Source organism: Nanorana parkeri, unplaced genomic scaffold, assembly GCF_000935625.1.
Source record: "Nanorana parkeri isolate BGI_ZX_2015 unplaced genomic scaffold, ASM93562v1 scaffold614, whole genome shotgun sequence".
Classification (NCBI taxonomy): Eukaryota; Metazoa; Chordata; class Amphibia; order Anura; family Dicroglossidae; genus Nanorana; species Nanorana parkeri.
Genome location: NW_017306882.1, coordinates 211,902 through 227,732, shown reverse-complemented (window position 1 = coordinate 227,732; position 15,831 = coordinate 211,902). Strand labels below are relative to the sequence as shown.

Sequence of the window (15,831 nt, the reverse complement as noted above, 5' to 3'; positions counted from 1 at the left end):
ATCAATTCCTAATCCAAAATCTTTGAGGAGAGGAGGAAGCATACAAAAAAGGAAGTTGGATCTTATTTAAGTCTTCATTGGTTAAGTTATGCAGTGATTAAAACTTTAAGATTTTCACAAAACAAAAGTTTTCTTTCAGTATGTTATGCATAGATGTTATTATCCATCAGATAGTTTCCTCTTTAAGTCATTGTTCTGATTCTAAAATAGCTGATTAAATACTAGTGCATTTATATCTCAAAGACACAGAGGGCAGTAGTATAGGAAGGAAATCTTTTCAGTAAAGCTTACATAATGAATTTATTATAAGCTCGTCTCCACAACTCCGTGGCTGCAGAAAATGAAAGCCTTTTCCAATGAAGATTTGGTAACCTAGGATTTCAAAGATAGAAGGTCTTAAAAATGCTTTTCTGTAAATTGGTTTCCGACACTTCTGTCCTATATCTTGGAGCTTATGATAAACCTTGGAAAATGCATGGCTTCAAAAGATGTATTCTACTGAAATTATAAAAGGAATATTTTCCAGTGAACCTTATTAGAATTCAACCCATTCTTTGAGAACGTTTGAAAATCCATGGCTTTAGTAATTGCAAACAATACTGCAAAGTGTCGTGTTACTTTGATCTATGCCCAGGAAGGGCGATGGATACAATATGCAAATCCCTGGCTAGTGCTTAACCTGAACCTTCTTTACACACTTATAAGAAAAAACTGCTTTATTCTTTAGTTGACCAATTCAATTAGTCATTCATTAAAGCAGCAACCGCATCAGATCTATTTTTGCTTGTCAAGGATATGCTGCTATGTGTAAGACTAACACTTACAGGTATTTATTACCTCTCAAAGAGATCAAAATTTTCCCCCTGACAATGTTCTCTTCTTTCATTTTCCCAGAAGGCTACTGCCATCTTTATTATGGCATATTACCGAGTCAGCATCTACATCCTGGATTATATTGCTTGCAAATAACCGACTTATGTAAATCTTGGTGCCTGTGCAGTAATCAATATGTTCTGGGCTGTGGTCACATGTTATATTGCCCAGTTCAACCCCCAACCCCTTCCCCATAGCTTCCTTTCACTTTGGGACTTATTGCAAAGTTGCAGTCAGAAATATCCACAGGGAAGAGGAGTTTAAGGAAATGGTTCTTCCTGACAAACAGTAATTGTCACAAATTGTACCACCTAACCCAGGCACAGTCACATGATTGAAGCTCTAAGACTGCTAATCAGGCAGAGCACAGTAACTCTTCTTGGAACAGAAGGTATTGACAAGTCTCATTCTATCTCATATCATAAAATATAAAAAAATTAAGCCTTCTCAAAAAAATAAAGGTAATCTGATGCTGCATTCACACCTCTAATTCCATCACACATCCCAAAAATAAGAGGATAATTCCTCATTTCAGGACAGCGGGCAGAGCCCGACAAATCATTTCCCACTACCACTGTCCTGAAATGAAGAATTATCCTCTAATTTTTGGGATGTGTGATGGAATTAGAGGTGTGAATATGACATCTGATTACCTTATTTTTTAAGAAGGCTTCACTGTGCTATATTGTATATAAAAATGAGGAGTGCTACAGCTTACCATGATGTTTCTATGTATGAATCCCTGTCTGTAACGTGCAGGCTTCAGGTGCGGATACTCCTCTGTGCTGGTGACTTTGATACTCCATATCTTTTTCCAGGCATCATAAAGTTGTATGTGTACTGGGTAGACACCAGAGTGATGGGGTGCCACTGCATATCCCATGTCAGTTGGAATACCATGCTCCTGTAATACAAAATAACATAGGTAATAATCAAAAAGAAAAAAAAAATAACTACATAATGTTCTTGCTTTTGATTCAAATAAGTCCTAGAAGGATTCTTAGCAACTCTAGGGGGACACGAGTATAAATTACACTTACCTCCCTGCATTCTTAATCAGCTATGGCCCGTAATTCTACCCATGCACTCCAGTTCTATTTCAGTTGTGGCAGGCCACCCTGTAGAAGTTCATGGGGTACTCCCCAAAATGCAACAGAGCAATGTGAAGACTGGAATCACAAAGCACAAGTCAACATGGAGAGCCAAGCTTTTAAAGGACCATATCTCATCAAGGATTTTAAAGACGAAATACACTGACCTACACTCCACTGCTGCTTATTTTTTCTAAAATCTGTTGTTAAAAAAATAACAAGACTAACAGCAGCAGCAGTCAGCTAATGGCAGATGTAGCTGTAGAATCTCTCCCTTCTGTGCCATCCTGCACCCCTTCAGCTAGTATAGTAAGCTTTAGGCTGGCAGTATGGGAATAAACATTACTGTTGCAGTAACTATCTGCTTAAAACTGTCAATTACATTCTGCTGCTAGTGTTTTCAATTTTGTTAACATGTTCACTTTAAATATTTTAATCAACATATACATTTTTTATTCAATTTCTGAGATTTTAATTACATGTTGGAACACAATTATTTATTCCATTACTCATTTAAAAAGACAATCAAACATGTAGAAACATTTAGATAAATCTGTCATGTTGTTCAATGTCACATTGAAAGTCATATTTTTCTGCCATATGTTAGAATTTAAACCATGCCAAAAAATCATATCTGTGTTAGCCCTCCTGCCCCAGATGGAGACCAGCTCTTGAACTTCAAAAGATAAGCAGAGGTAAGCACATAACTGAACCATAGATATAGACAATATGTTTAAACATTACGTTCTGATTCTTTGTTTTTTAACTCACTGTTTGTAACAGAATAAAATATGTGATTTTTCTTGTATATAGCAGAATGTATTTCCACACCCTTTAAGTTGCCTACAACAAACTAGCCATTACACATTAGAGATGCTACAGTATATAGCAGTGAATACTGCTGCATCTTACAATAAATATGTTGCAAAACAGAGCAAATGCAAATTTTTATGTTTTATTCTCATATTCTTATATGTTCACTTTTACATTTAACTACATTAATAATTTCCGAAGTATGCAGCATATTTTTTCTACACAACATTAAAATAATTTCTTTGTACAGTAAACAACTACAGTGCCATCATGACCTTCTTTACTACATAACCCCATTACCTCCACCAGACACCAGTCAGTTTAGTTCTACATTGTAAGCATGATATAAGGACCGTGGGCTAGGCATGCAAGACCTCTATTTACTATTTAGTTGTTCAATTTGCTTTATCACCTTCTTGCTTCGATAATTGGTCTTATTTACATGACTGTTAAGTCATGTAATGTAAACTTGGGTATGATTTTGATTTACCCAAGTGCAAAGTCATGTTAAGTGCAATGAAGTGAACATGTGTTCACATCAAACTTCCAGCCATTTGTAGGGGATTGGAAAAAAAGCTTTGTGTTTACATATCTGTAAAAAATAAATCAAGGCAACTGGACTTGCTGTATTTTTCTTAAAGACATTTCACTGGACATCTGACCAGCTTTCTCAATTCAGAATTACTTGTACAAAAATTATCTGGGAATAAATAAGGTGAATGCTGCTCCAATCCACATAATCTGTTAGTCGCAACCAGGTGTTGATTTCATTTGCATAGTTGGAGCTGGGAGGTGATAGTAACCTGCCCAGAGAGAGGTGTTAAAATGGCATTGTATGTGGCAGACAATAGATCACCCACCACCACCACCTCTATTCAAGCTTGGCATTTCCATTTTTACAGTAAAACATCTTCAAGAAAAATACAGCAAGTGCAGTTGCCTGAGAACCTTCACAGTCTTCTTGTTTACATGTTTGGGCTCTGCTGTTAATACAGATGACCTTCACTTCACTTTACATTTTAGAATATCAGACCCAGGTTCACTTTACTTAAACTTGCTTCGCATTGCATCACACTCTAGTAAATAAGGTTCAGTGGGAGTAAATGGAGTAAAGATTGCTCTGAGGATGCCAAGTACATGGTGGAATGCTCTATCTTGTCATCTTTTATATTGACTCAAATGTCCCCTGGGCATATTTCAGGGGGTTTGACTGTGTTATTTTTCTAGGTTTACTATGGGATTCCATGTTACTACAACTGCATGCATGGCATTACAAATATGATGACAATATCACCTTGCAAAAACAGTGTGGCTATGCTTGGTTGATTGGATCTGTATGAATGGAAGGACTTTCATTATGACCATCTGAAAATATGAGATTGCAAAGTACTTACTATTTATCAACTGCAAACCCTGCTATACCTGCTATTGCATGGACCAGCAATAATGATTGGATTGAACTGTATAAGACTATACCAGTTGTGGTGTAGTTTATTGTATGGTTGGAGCAGTAAACACTTTGTCTATATATCTAAGGAAGAGGTTCACTCAGATGCATTCTATAAAAAGGATTTGCATGATCTTAATGCTGCAGCCTGTATGTATGGGTTTGACAGGATTGTTGATGTTGAATGTTAGCTTCCCACTGCATACAATAAGACAAGTTATTAGTCACATTAAACTGCCCTACTGATCAAGCTGGCAATTGTGAATTCTACTAATTCTACAGAGCATTGATTATAAATTGTGCAATTACATCTGGATTGCAAACCTGGGATATTGTCAACTATTTTGCAAGATTAATGTACATTAAAAAGATATGTTTTGTATATCAAAAAATATATAGATGAGCATTGGATCCACATTCAAGACTAATGTAATAAATAAAATTGTATTTTTATTCTTTTCTAAACAGCATAATGCTAAAATGTATTTCTTAGCCTCCCTTATAATTATTTTCTAATTAACTGTCATGTAATGTGAACTTGGGCATGATTTTGATGAGGTCCTTGTCTGAATCAACATGGGAACAAGGTGCCTTTACAAGAGGGAAGACTTTCACACTCTCACCTTGTAGGGTACCCTCCAATTGTTGAACATGGTTCAGGAGTTGGTGGGGGGACACTGGGTGCCTCCCTTTTTTTGCCACCCAGACAGCATGCCTATATAAGGGCAGTAAAGTACCCACACCATATTTTTTTCCTAAAGGGAAATTACACATTTTTAAATGGCGTGTATAGTCTCTTTAAGGAAACAAAATGGTGTGGGGATCTCATAAAAATTCATAAAAGATTCTTATCCAGGTATGCAGCCTGGGTGGCCAGGAAATCATACGAGGGCACATGTCCTCAATTTTGGGAGGACACCGGGGAAGTTCCTCCCACTGCCCAATAAGTGGAGGCTGAGAAATTCCCTGCACGCAGCTGCACCTAAGCAAAAGGATCAGAATGTTATGACGTCATTGAATTTATATGCCTCATGGCAATATTTGGTCAATGCCTATGATCTAATATGGCCATTTAGCCAAATTAGGTAAAATATATCACCACAAGCATCCCGCCCCTTTGTTTATGTGCAGCTGTGAGGTAGGGAGTGCTCAGGCCTGCAGCTCATTGGGCTGATGGCCCATGTCCCTTCTGGGTTTGTAGGAGCTCATGTTGGGACCAGGTTCCACATCTTGTCTCCAAAAATGGATGTGGACATCTACAAGGGGCTTATTGTAATCTGGAAGCTCCCAATAAGAAAAAGGCCCCCTAGATATCTGCGTCACCTTTGCTATGTAAGTATGGAGTGCATATAACCACTTGTTACTCATTCACACAAAAAAATAATAGTAAATAAAAACAATGACACTATGAAAAAGTTAGTCATCAGAAAAATAAAAAACTATGCCCTCAATTTAAATGTAGTGCCTCACATCATCCAGTGGAGTAGAACCATGTCAATCACAATGATATTCTGACCAGTGATGTTAAACCACTGACATGACAATCTTGATCTGCTGCCGTATGTCAACAGACCAAGTGTTTAGTGACATCATTTATTAAATATGGTCATGACTATTTTAGTTAGTGACATAATCCCTGCCAGCGGGTTTGTTAAGAAACAGATGTTGACGGGGTTCTTTCATTGTGTTCAAACATCAACTGTGGGCTCAGATGGACGAACTGGCCACATATGGCCGCTAACAAGCTGAGTTTGAGTCAAACTTATAATTAACCTGAACCTGAAGCTCATTCCTAAAATAATAAAGTCTAACCACTGTTCAACAATGTTTTTTTTTCCTCTCCTCCACACTGCAACAACAGAAAACTCAAGATCAATGAGCCTTCTTACAAGAAAATCAAGTTTGCAACTTCTTCCATCACCAGTGTTATGAACAAATTCCTCTTTTTTCATAGAGCAGTTATTTCTAAACTAGCAAACTTCTAAAACATTGAAGAGGCTTTCTAAAAAAAAGTTGAGAGAACTATAGCAGATTGATTACAAGATGAAGATGAGGATGAAGTTCATATTACAAGTTATTATGTATGTCACTAATATTACAAAAAACTATGCACATGTAATAATTCTGTTAATTATTTTTCTTTCAGAAACATTCTTATTTCCCTACTTTAAAAATACAGTGATTTTTAATAGATTATATAAAAACGTTAGTAATCAATGAAACCTAAAAAAGAAGATCTTGTAAAAAAAAGAGCAAACTCAATATTGTAACCAACAATTATAAATAAAATAAATTAAAAAAGGGAAAAAAGGTCAACTAACATTTTTCAGTTTTTAAAAACACACTTCTAAATATTTATCTGAAAATTTTTTTTTTGTTTTGGATAGAGTAGGGAAGGGGCGGGTTTTTTTTTGCTGGCTGTGTCCCAATAAGGAGATCTCCTTACTATTTGTTGTGGAGACACAACAGGAATTTAAAGAAAATACTGTATTCAAGTGATGTGGATTCCCACCTTACACAGTTGTCCCCACTACACCTATGGCTTTTGCTCTTATGACAGCTCAAAATTATAGGATTTCTGCCTCACTTTCATTCTCAGTGACAATGTTCACCAGGACAAACAAGGGCACTGATTTTAACAACAAAAACTTTACAGATAGTCCAACCATTCCTTACACTATCTAAAACTAAAATAAAAATGTTGCCTTTATAAACATTTTAAATTATGAATGTCCAAAAATGGGCACTTGAAAAAATAGGTGTTTACTTTACATATATTTAAATCATTATAGTGAAAATGTACTGGTTTTGAGGCCTTCCAGTTTCAGATATTGATGAGCTATAGCAATAGGTATTGAGGCTTTCCAGTATCAGCTATTATTTTAACTTTAACAGCTAAATGGATTAAAAAACAACAACCTACATTTAAAAAAAGCAAGATAGACCTAAGTAATCTAAGATATCGGAATTCTCTAATACAACTACTTTTTAAAAACTTCCTGCATTTTTGTTTATCTGGGTTAAGTGCCTTTTTTGATCTTTTTTTTCTCATATTTCAACATTTCAGAGTTTTCCTTTGGTGAAATTGTGGAACCCAAACATTTTATCTATATTATAAAGGATTACATACAGTACATCAGTGGAGGGCTTTGTCCACTATTCTAAAAACCTTAAAGCCATGCTTTTTGATAGAGTTCAACAACAGATTCTACTAATAACTAAGAAACATAACGTGGCTCTAAGACAATGATTGACAGTATAGTAAGAACATTCATCTTAGCAAAAATGTGGTGGTTGCAAAGCTTAAGAGAACATCACACAGATGAGAAAGGGCTGTGAAAATAGAATGAATGGATTGGGGGAAAATAAATGATTGTGAGTAGCATTGCTGTAACATCTATTTTGCGCATGTAGTCATTTTTTATAACATCTGGTTCAGGATAGGAGTAAAAGTAATTTAAAATATATACATGTTGGTCAAAGATATGGTTCTCAGTTTGATATTTCTGAAAGCTTTTTTTTTTTTCAGCTGCTGATTTATGGTTTTATCCATTGCCTTTTTGATATTTTACTTCAGTGAGCTGTTAACATATGCTGCACAAAAGCATAGCATTTATGCAGCATTTTATCACACTGGAAAAAGCACAGGAACAAAACATTTCTACTATTCTTCCCAGAACTCGTTCCTTTGATCACACAGCTGAACGAATGTGTCCTCGGCAATAATAGTATGAAAAGGAACACATCCAAATAAGTTAAAGAGAAATGAAGCATGATCTTTTACTTGACTATACTATGGTTAAAAAAGATCTTATGATTCATCCAAGGATTACTGTATTCTTCTGTACTCATTTTTTTTTCTTTCAGTGTTCTGTTTTCACAAGTTTAATAGGAAATGAAGAATATAGCATTACTAAGAAAACAAATATATAACATTATGTCGTAATATTCAATGAATAATTCAATGAACCATCCCTATTTTTTCAAGGTCGATAACTTCCATGTTTTGGTGTGAGAACACATAACTCACCCGCTTTCTGAAACTGTGAAGACTATATAACACAAAATGATTGTTCTATACCGATGTCCACTGCCAGGCAATGCACATGACCTGCTTTATAATATAGCTTGATTTACTTAACAAAAATGCAAATACACCTTTGCATCAAGGAGTTCACAATCCTAGTTGAACAGCAAAAGGGTTCTCTAATAGTATTTACTAAGTGTGCAATATTGTCTCAGAGATACACACAGAGATACACACAACTTGGATCACGTACATATGGAGACTCCTATTACAAATGTGGTTTGCTAAGCAGCACACACTCCAGCATCTGAAATTGGCCAGCTAAGTGATGGCATACCTACAATTATGTTTTATGGGATATCTGACATGTATTAGCTATTTTGAATTTGAGTTACCTGTAGGAGCAGTGACTGCACTGATGAAGTGTATAACCCACTTCGCATAGATATCTCTGAGGGACTTCAATGTAATGTAGCTTTACATCTTTGCCACCAATGATAAGTGATAAGTGACTTATGTGGAAGCAAGATGAGTTTCTTATATCTATATCTTCTTCTTCATAAGTATAATTCAGGAACAATTCTGTGAGGTTTCGCTCTCATTAGCTTCTATGAACCTTAGAGCAGAAATCTAGGTGCTAGAACTGGTGGTTGTTTTGTATCCCACTGGCATCTACCAAAAACTATAATATAAGATTGTACTGGCTGATCTTTTTTTTTTTTAAAGGGCAGGCAAGTGCTTGTGTTGTGGATATACAGTATATGAGAATATATATGTACCTAGTGAACTTTACCTCAAAATGTATTTGCAAAAGCATATTATGATCTAGTAGTAGATCACTGGAGGGTGTCATATAATCATGAAGATGGATGGTTTTAAGGAGCAGAGAAGATCCTGAAGCTAAGAAAGACAAGTAGCAATAGTGTAGATGATACATTAATATTCAACTGTGAAAGATTGGTGCTCATAGTTTTAGCGGCAGAGCTCCCAGTGCATACAGCAATGTCCTTCCCTAAGGCCCACCCAACACTAACTTTCCTGGTAAACCCTAAACATTATATGGAATGAATCCGCACTAATTGAGAAAATATATAATATATAAAGAAAATCTTAAACCTGGGTTTAGGGTTCAAAAGCTGCCAAACAAAGGTTACTGTTGGAACCTCATAGGATGTAGGGTAAGTGTACAGCGCTGATTAACCTCCCCAGTGTAACCTGCAATTTTAAATAAAGAATCTCCTTTACTTGTGAAATAAACTTCAGTGATCCGTGTGTGTATCAAATTACTTGTCACAAAATTTCAACGTGATAATTTGCTCAAAGGTGCATTTGAATAGACCATTAATGAGAAAAAACGGTGAACAATCACTTCAAAATATAGCAACAAAAAATGTGCCTTTTAAATAAACAGTTAATAAGAAAAGCGAGTGAATAAATCACATCTATATAAGGCAACCAAAAAATAACTGAAATAAATGCCGCAGAAGCAGTGATATACAATTGTTGCAAAGTGTACTTATAAGTAAATGAGTGTTAAAAAAACAAACGCTAATCAGACTAGCGACTAAATAATTACTTCTTTCAAGTGAAGCCAACAAGTTCATCAAACCAGTGATCAAAGGAATCATAAAATTATATATAAAAAAACTTTTCTGTGAGATTGCAATCCACCTGTGTGAGGCTGTGCATTCACTCCAGCTGTCCTGCTAATGGTAAGTATCTGTCCTGATAGTCTGGATCAGACTGGGATAGTAAACCTCCCAAGTGTTCCAGAAGAAAAAGAAGTATCAGTTCAAATGAAAATCTTCAAAACTTCAGTAATAGAAGCCCTTCCCGTCCTCCGACCAATCGGTGTCCAGACTGGATCACAGCTCCATTAACATGTAAAACACAAAGATCTCCATGAAGTAGTAAAACCATTTATTGGATAAAACAATAAGTAGGGACTCACATATAAGGAATAAAACAGCCGGCCTGCAAAAGAAATCCGCTCTTATCTCCTCAATACATACACCCGATCTCATCTAACCCACGCTGACGCGTTTCATCATACGACGTCCTCAGAGGGTAGCAGGTATGAGTGTGTCCAGGTACAGGGTTTATATACGAGGAGAGCATGGTATACGCCCCCAAGAGCCAGTTATCTGAAGTTTATTTCACAAGTAACGGAGATTCTTTATTTAAAATTGTGGGTTACACTGAGGAGGTTAATCAGTGCTGTACACTTACCCTAAACATTAACTGCCCAACTATTCCTGATCTGTTCCTGATATTTGATTCAGGGCCTGTGTCAATAGTCTCTGAACTTGTGTCAATTGTATCAGTTTGACATAGGTTTCAGTTGCTTCTGAGATCATTCAGAATTCACTGATAGGTGCATTTGACCAACAGTTGACCTCCTTCTGACTAGGGATAAGCAAGTCTGCACAGGTTCAATTCATGGCCACTTTTACAAAACATTCTCAATATCCAGAAATTCCAAACTTTTCCCTGAACCACACTGAGTATATAGTTGGATGAATCTTGAATCTTGTAATTAGATTGGGGGGGCTTATAAATGAACTATTGTCAAAAAAGAGGCATACAAAGAGGCACTGCCATGGTGGAAATGTAGGATTTATAAAAAAATTATAAAGATACACAAATTATTTAAATCACAGGTTTGGGGGATGTTTTAAAGCTGTATATTGTGTTATGGAACAGCACAATGTTCACGGACAGCCTTAGCAAGGAGGAGGTGAAAGTGGGTGCATTAGTAATGCTGACAGACAACTGGCTGCTCTGCACCAGGATCATACAGATGTAGCAAATTTTGTCAGTCAGTTAACTATTGTATCTTCTGAGTGTGTTGTGACTGTATTGGTTTGTTACTTTCGGAAAGAAAGGACATGCCCTGCCACTGATATGTCCTGCAGGAACTGTCTGGCCCTTACTGCTACCATGTGCTCCATCTCTGCCACTCATTTGAGACCTGTTCTTAGTGTGGTTTTTTTGGGGAAGGAAATGGAATGTCTAGATTTTGCTGAAACTATGGTGAGATAGATAGATAGATAGATAGATAGATAGATAGATAGATAGATAGATAGATAGATAGGTAGGTAGACCCTAAAAGATGAACCACCCAAACAAAAGCTTACTATTGTTTATTAAAACATTTTTTAACTGTTTATTTTCTCCTATCCCTAGCAGAACATAAAATAGAAAAATGTTAAATGAAAGAAAAAAGACCCTAATAAATCACAAAAGAACAAAAAACTGCAAAGGAGTGGCACATAGGCTAGCAAGCAAGTACACTTACTGCTGATACAGAAAAAAGCATCCTAAGAGGGATAGTTAGGTCTCTGGAACTGTGAATACAAGAAGGTACACAAGCGTATGTTGCTCACCACACTTCATCTACAATATAGCAATGTATAGCATATTATAGCGCTGTATAGCATTGTATTGCACTGTATGGCACAGTATAGGACTGTATAGTATAGCACTGTATAGCACAGTATAGGAGAGTATAGCATAGTATAGCACAGTATAGAACTGTATAATATTGTACAGAACAGTATAGCACTATATAGCAAAGTATGTCTCCCTACACAGATTTGTCAGCTATCCCTAATACTCCAACACACACTGAAAATATGGCTTCTGGGAGCCCACCCTTTTATTGTCGGCTCTTAGGGACCTGTCTGACCAAGTCCAAAGGTTATGCACAAATTTTCAGCCATAAATTTGGAGTTTTGCTAAACCACAAAACAGTAAAAATCTCTTTGACCCAAGATGGCTCTGAACACAAAACCATCCCTACTTCTGTACTACATTTTACCTGCTTCAAGTGCATGTTGCACTACTATAGATTTGTAAAGGAATGCAAAACCCATATGAAGCAAATTAAAGCCACAGGCCCTTAAGCTTCCTGTTTGCTAATAGTACACAATGACTGCCTGATTCTGTACCATGCCTGGTACCTTAATTAAGTCTCTGTATGACTATGACCATATTTTAGGTTTTAGGTGATTTATCGAGCAATTATAGGAGACATAAGTAAATTCCATTAACCCTTTCGCTGCCAAGCCCTCCGGAACATTTTTCAAATCAGCTGGCCAAGCCATTTTTGAATTTTCTGCAATTTTTTCCTATTGATTTGATTTTCAACTGCTGCGTTGCTAGCGTTTGTAAAAGACCCCCCAAACCATATATTTTCTGAAAGCGCAGGCCCGGTAGAATAAAAAGATGGTGATACTAAATTTGTAGGCCGTGCGATAATTGCGCAAATGTTTCTCAAATTAATATTAAACCGATAAAAATACACAATTCAATTGATAAAACACACTAAAATCAGTATCAGCGCACAAAAAATAATAATTTTCTGACTAAATCTAAAAGATAAAACTGTATTGAGTTAATAAATAACAAATATTTGCAAATTTGAAATTGCGCCTTTTTGCGAAAAGGTAAAAAAATTACGGTACGCAAAACTGTAAATAAGCAACTTATGTTAAAAAAAAATTTCACGCTGTGTTGGTGTTTGTGTTGTGATAAAATGATACAGGCGTATATTTATTGCAACACAAAGATCACAACGCATGGCAATGCGTCACAAAGCTTTGCCATGCGCTGCCACAGTTAATTTAATTTTTTTTTAAAGAAAAAAATACATTAAAAAAATCATGCACTGCGATGCGTTCTAACAACGCACTGCAGCGCATGTGCATGGCGTACACCTCAATATGTGTATGTTATGTGGGGGGAGGGAGGGGTTGTGCTTTTTTTTAAATTATTTTTTTGTACATTTTTTTATTTTATTTTTTACATTTTAATTTTTTTATTTTTATTTTTTTTACATTTTCTATTTATTTTTTTAATTTTTTTTTTATTTTTTTACTGTGGGGGGGGCTGCGGCGAAATATCTGGGGTCTAAATAGACCCCTGACATTTCCCTTTTGAAATAGAAAAAGAAATTGAGGACATAAGTCCTCAATTTCTTTTTCTGCAGCCCCAGCACTCAATGAATGAGAAGCCTCAGTACAGAGGCTTCTCATTCATTCACAAACTGATGATAGTAAAAAAAACTATCATTAGTTTCTGAATGGGGAGGAGCCTCTGTAGTGAGTGCTAGTCCCCATTCATAAATTCTTGAATGAACAGGCTGTGATGTAGATCGCAGCCTGTTCATTCATAACTGGGGACACATAGTACTATGTGTCCCCAGTTATTTACAAACACCGGAGTGATCAGACGATCACTCCGGTGTTTGCTCTGCACAGAGGGATCGTTAAATATCATTGATATTTAACGATCCCCCGCTCGGCCACGCTACACAGAGCCGCTGTCATCCAAAAACTGACAGGATGACAGCGGCTCAGAACAGAAGACGCTCAGCCATCCTGAAATGCGGCCAGCCGCCGCTCGTTCCCGGGACCCCCCCGACCCCCCCGCCGGTGATTTTTGTACGGATCCCCGCTGCCACAGACCCTACAAGCAGTGGGGATCCATGGAGTCACTCATCCCTCCCTGGGATGGCTCCAGGGAGGGATGAGAGACTCCAGATGCCGGCGGCCGGCAGCGGCGGTGGGGGGGGGGCGCCCGGTATTTTTGATAATAGCGGTCATCAGCGGCTTCTGAGCCGCTGATGACAGCTATTAATTTAAAGGGGACAGTCTGCTGAACAGTTATACTATAAGCTGATGGTCGCTAAAGCGACCATCAGCTTATAGTAGAACTGTAAATGCCAGGTCCGTATGGCATACTGACCTGGCCAGCTGGAAGCACTTTTGTAGGTCCGTATGCCATACGTCCTTGGCAGCGAAAGGGTTAAAGGGTTTAGCTAATTTTAAGTGAAAGTGAGCATAGACTTCCATTATTTAAATGTTAATCAAGTTTCTATAGCCACGTGTTTTTCCTGAGCTGGCCTGAAAAAAGAAATGCAAATGCTCCATTCTGGTTATACAGAAGGTGGTGGAGGCATGGTGGTGTAGCAGAAAATAAGGACTGCAAAGATGGCTTGTGCGGAGGAAAAAGACACAATGGAACATGTGCTAGAAGGGGAAAGGCCATGTCATGTGTGTTCTCAGAGTAAGAGATGAGGCTACATTATAACCATGAGTAAAAAAGTTTTGACCTGTATCTGGATATTAGGTGCCACACCCCTGGTAAATAGTATGCAAAAAATGTATTTTAAGGAAAGAAAAAGTGGGGTTTTGAAAGCACCAGAAAATGACAACTCCAACCACAATATGTAACAATATATTTATTTATTTCATATAAATCTTAAAAAAGGGAAACAAAGAGGGCTTAAAGCAAATGATAAAATTAAGTAGATAGTCCCTAACAAAGCTCTTTCCACATACACAATACCTCACCATTAACAGAAACATACATGATTCATCCTATGTTCTTGTAGACATACATGATTGGGGTTCCAATGCCAAAAGACCAAATAACATATAAAGAGGTCCTTATACAATTGTTCGTAGGGCTGTGGAATGGAATAATTGCTCTCTACTAACACTGCCCTAGGAACAGAGTGTGACCCTCGGCACACAACATGATTCAATTTGTAACAACTTAATGAGCATGATTGGATACAGAAAACAATGTTAATTAGAAATCCACATAATTCCTCATCCACAATAGTGGGTTGATGTATTTATCCCCAGTATTAGTTCATCTGATATCCACAATATATCAACAAGACCTATATAGATAATGCTTGAAGGGTTAGAGGGTGGAGCAGATCAATTCTCCACTAACACCAACCCGCAAGCAAGGTATGGCTACCTTGAGAGTTTGTACAGAGATAGAGGCAGTGATTATAAAGGATTCCACATGATTTGTATGTTAGAGGTACATAATTGAGGCATGTAAAAGATGGTCATGATTGTGTCAAACACATTGTGGTTCACCATGAAACTGTGTGCACATACATGATCAATTTTATAATTCTATAGAAGTGTCAAAAAGTTCATATGTGGATAGATAACACCAATTAATAATGATAATAAAAAGTAATTAAATAGTGAGCAGGCTTGCTAACCCTGCCCTACATCCAAGAAATGGCTACCGTAATGAACTACAGTTCCATTGTGAAAGATAAAGGCTCAATTTTCACGGGACTCTATAGAAAAGAATCGGCAGGAAATACCATCCTGCACGCCACCAGCGCACATCCGATCCCGCTTAAAAGAAGCATACCCTACAGCCAATACCTACAGCTTAGGAGGGTATGCTCCTTGGACCGCCTCTTTGAGGAATGAAACCCTTAGCTTTAAATCCTTCCTTTAAAAATACTCCTCAAAGGAACTAATGACAGTCTATATGCCCTATGACCACCCCAAGAGCGATTCTATACCATCCAGGACACTTACTGGGAAATACCACCAACTTAATACACAAAAATAGAAGTGTGGGAAATGCTTCCCCAGGCCCACTAAAAGGATAGATTCATAGAAATTGAAAGCTTTTTGAAATTGGAGTCCCTCTATGCGATGTTCCCTCACGCATGGCCGGGCGCCTCCCCTCTCTTCCCTTTTTCCTTTTTCTCCTCTCCCTATATCCCCCCCTTTCTTCCCCCCCTTCCCCTTTCC

At 37.2% G+C, this 15,831-nt stretch overlaps 1 protein-coding gene across 1 annotated transcript in view; it reads right to left on the bottom strand.

The window, feature by feature from the left end:
* LOC108792214 (bifunctional heparan sulfate N-deacetylase/N-sulfotransferase 3-like) overlaps positions 1–15,831 on the bottom strand; it is a 223,105-nt gene that overhangs the window by 83,842 nt on the left and 123,432 nt on the right. The window contains exon 5 of the mRNA XM_018562936.1: positions 1,592–1,777. Within this exon, the coding sequence (XP_018418438.1) occupies positions 1,592–1,777 (186 nt within the window). The remainder of the gene's footprint in view (positions 1–1,591; positions 1,778–15,831) is intronic.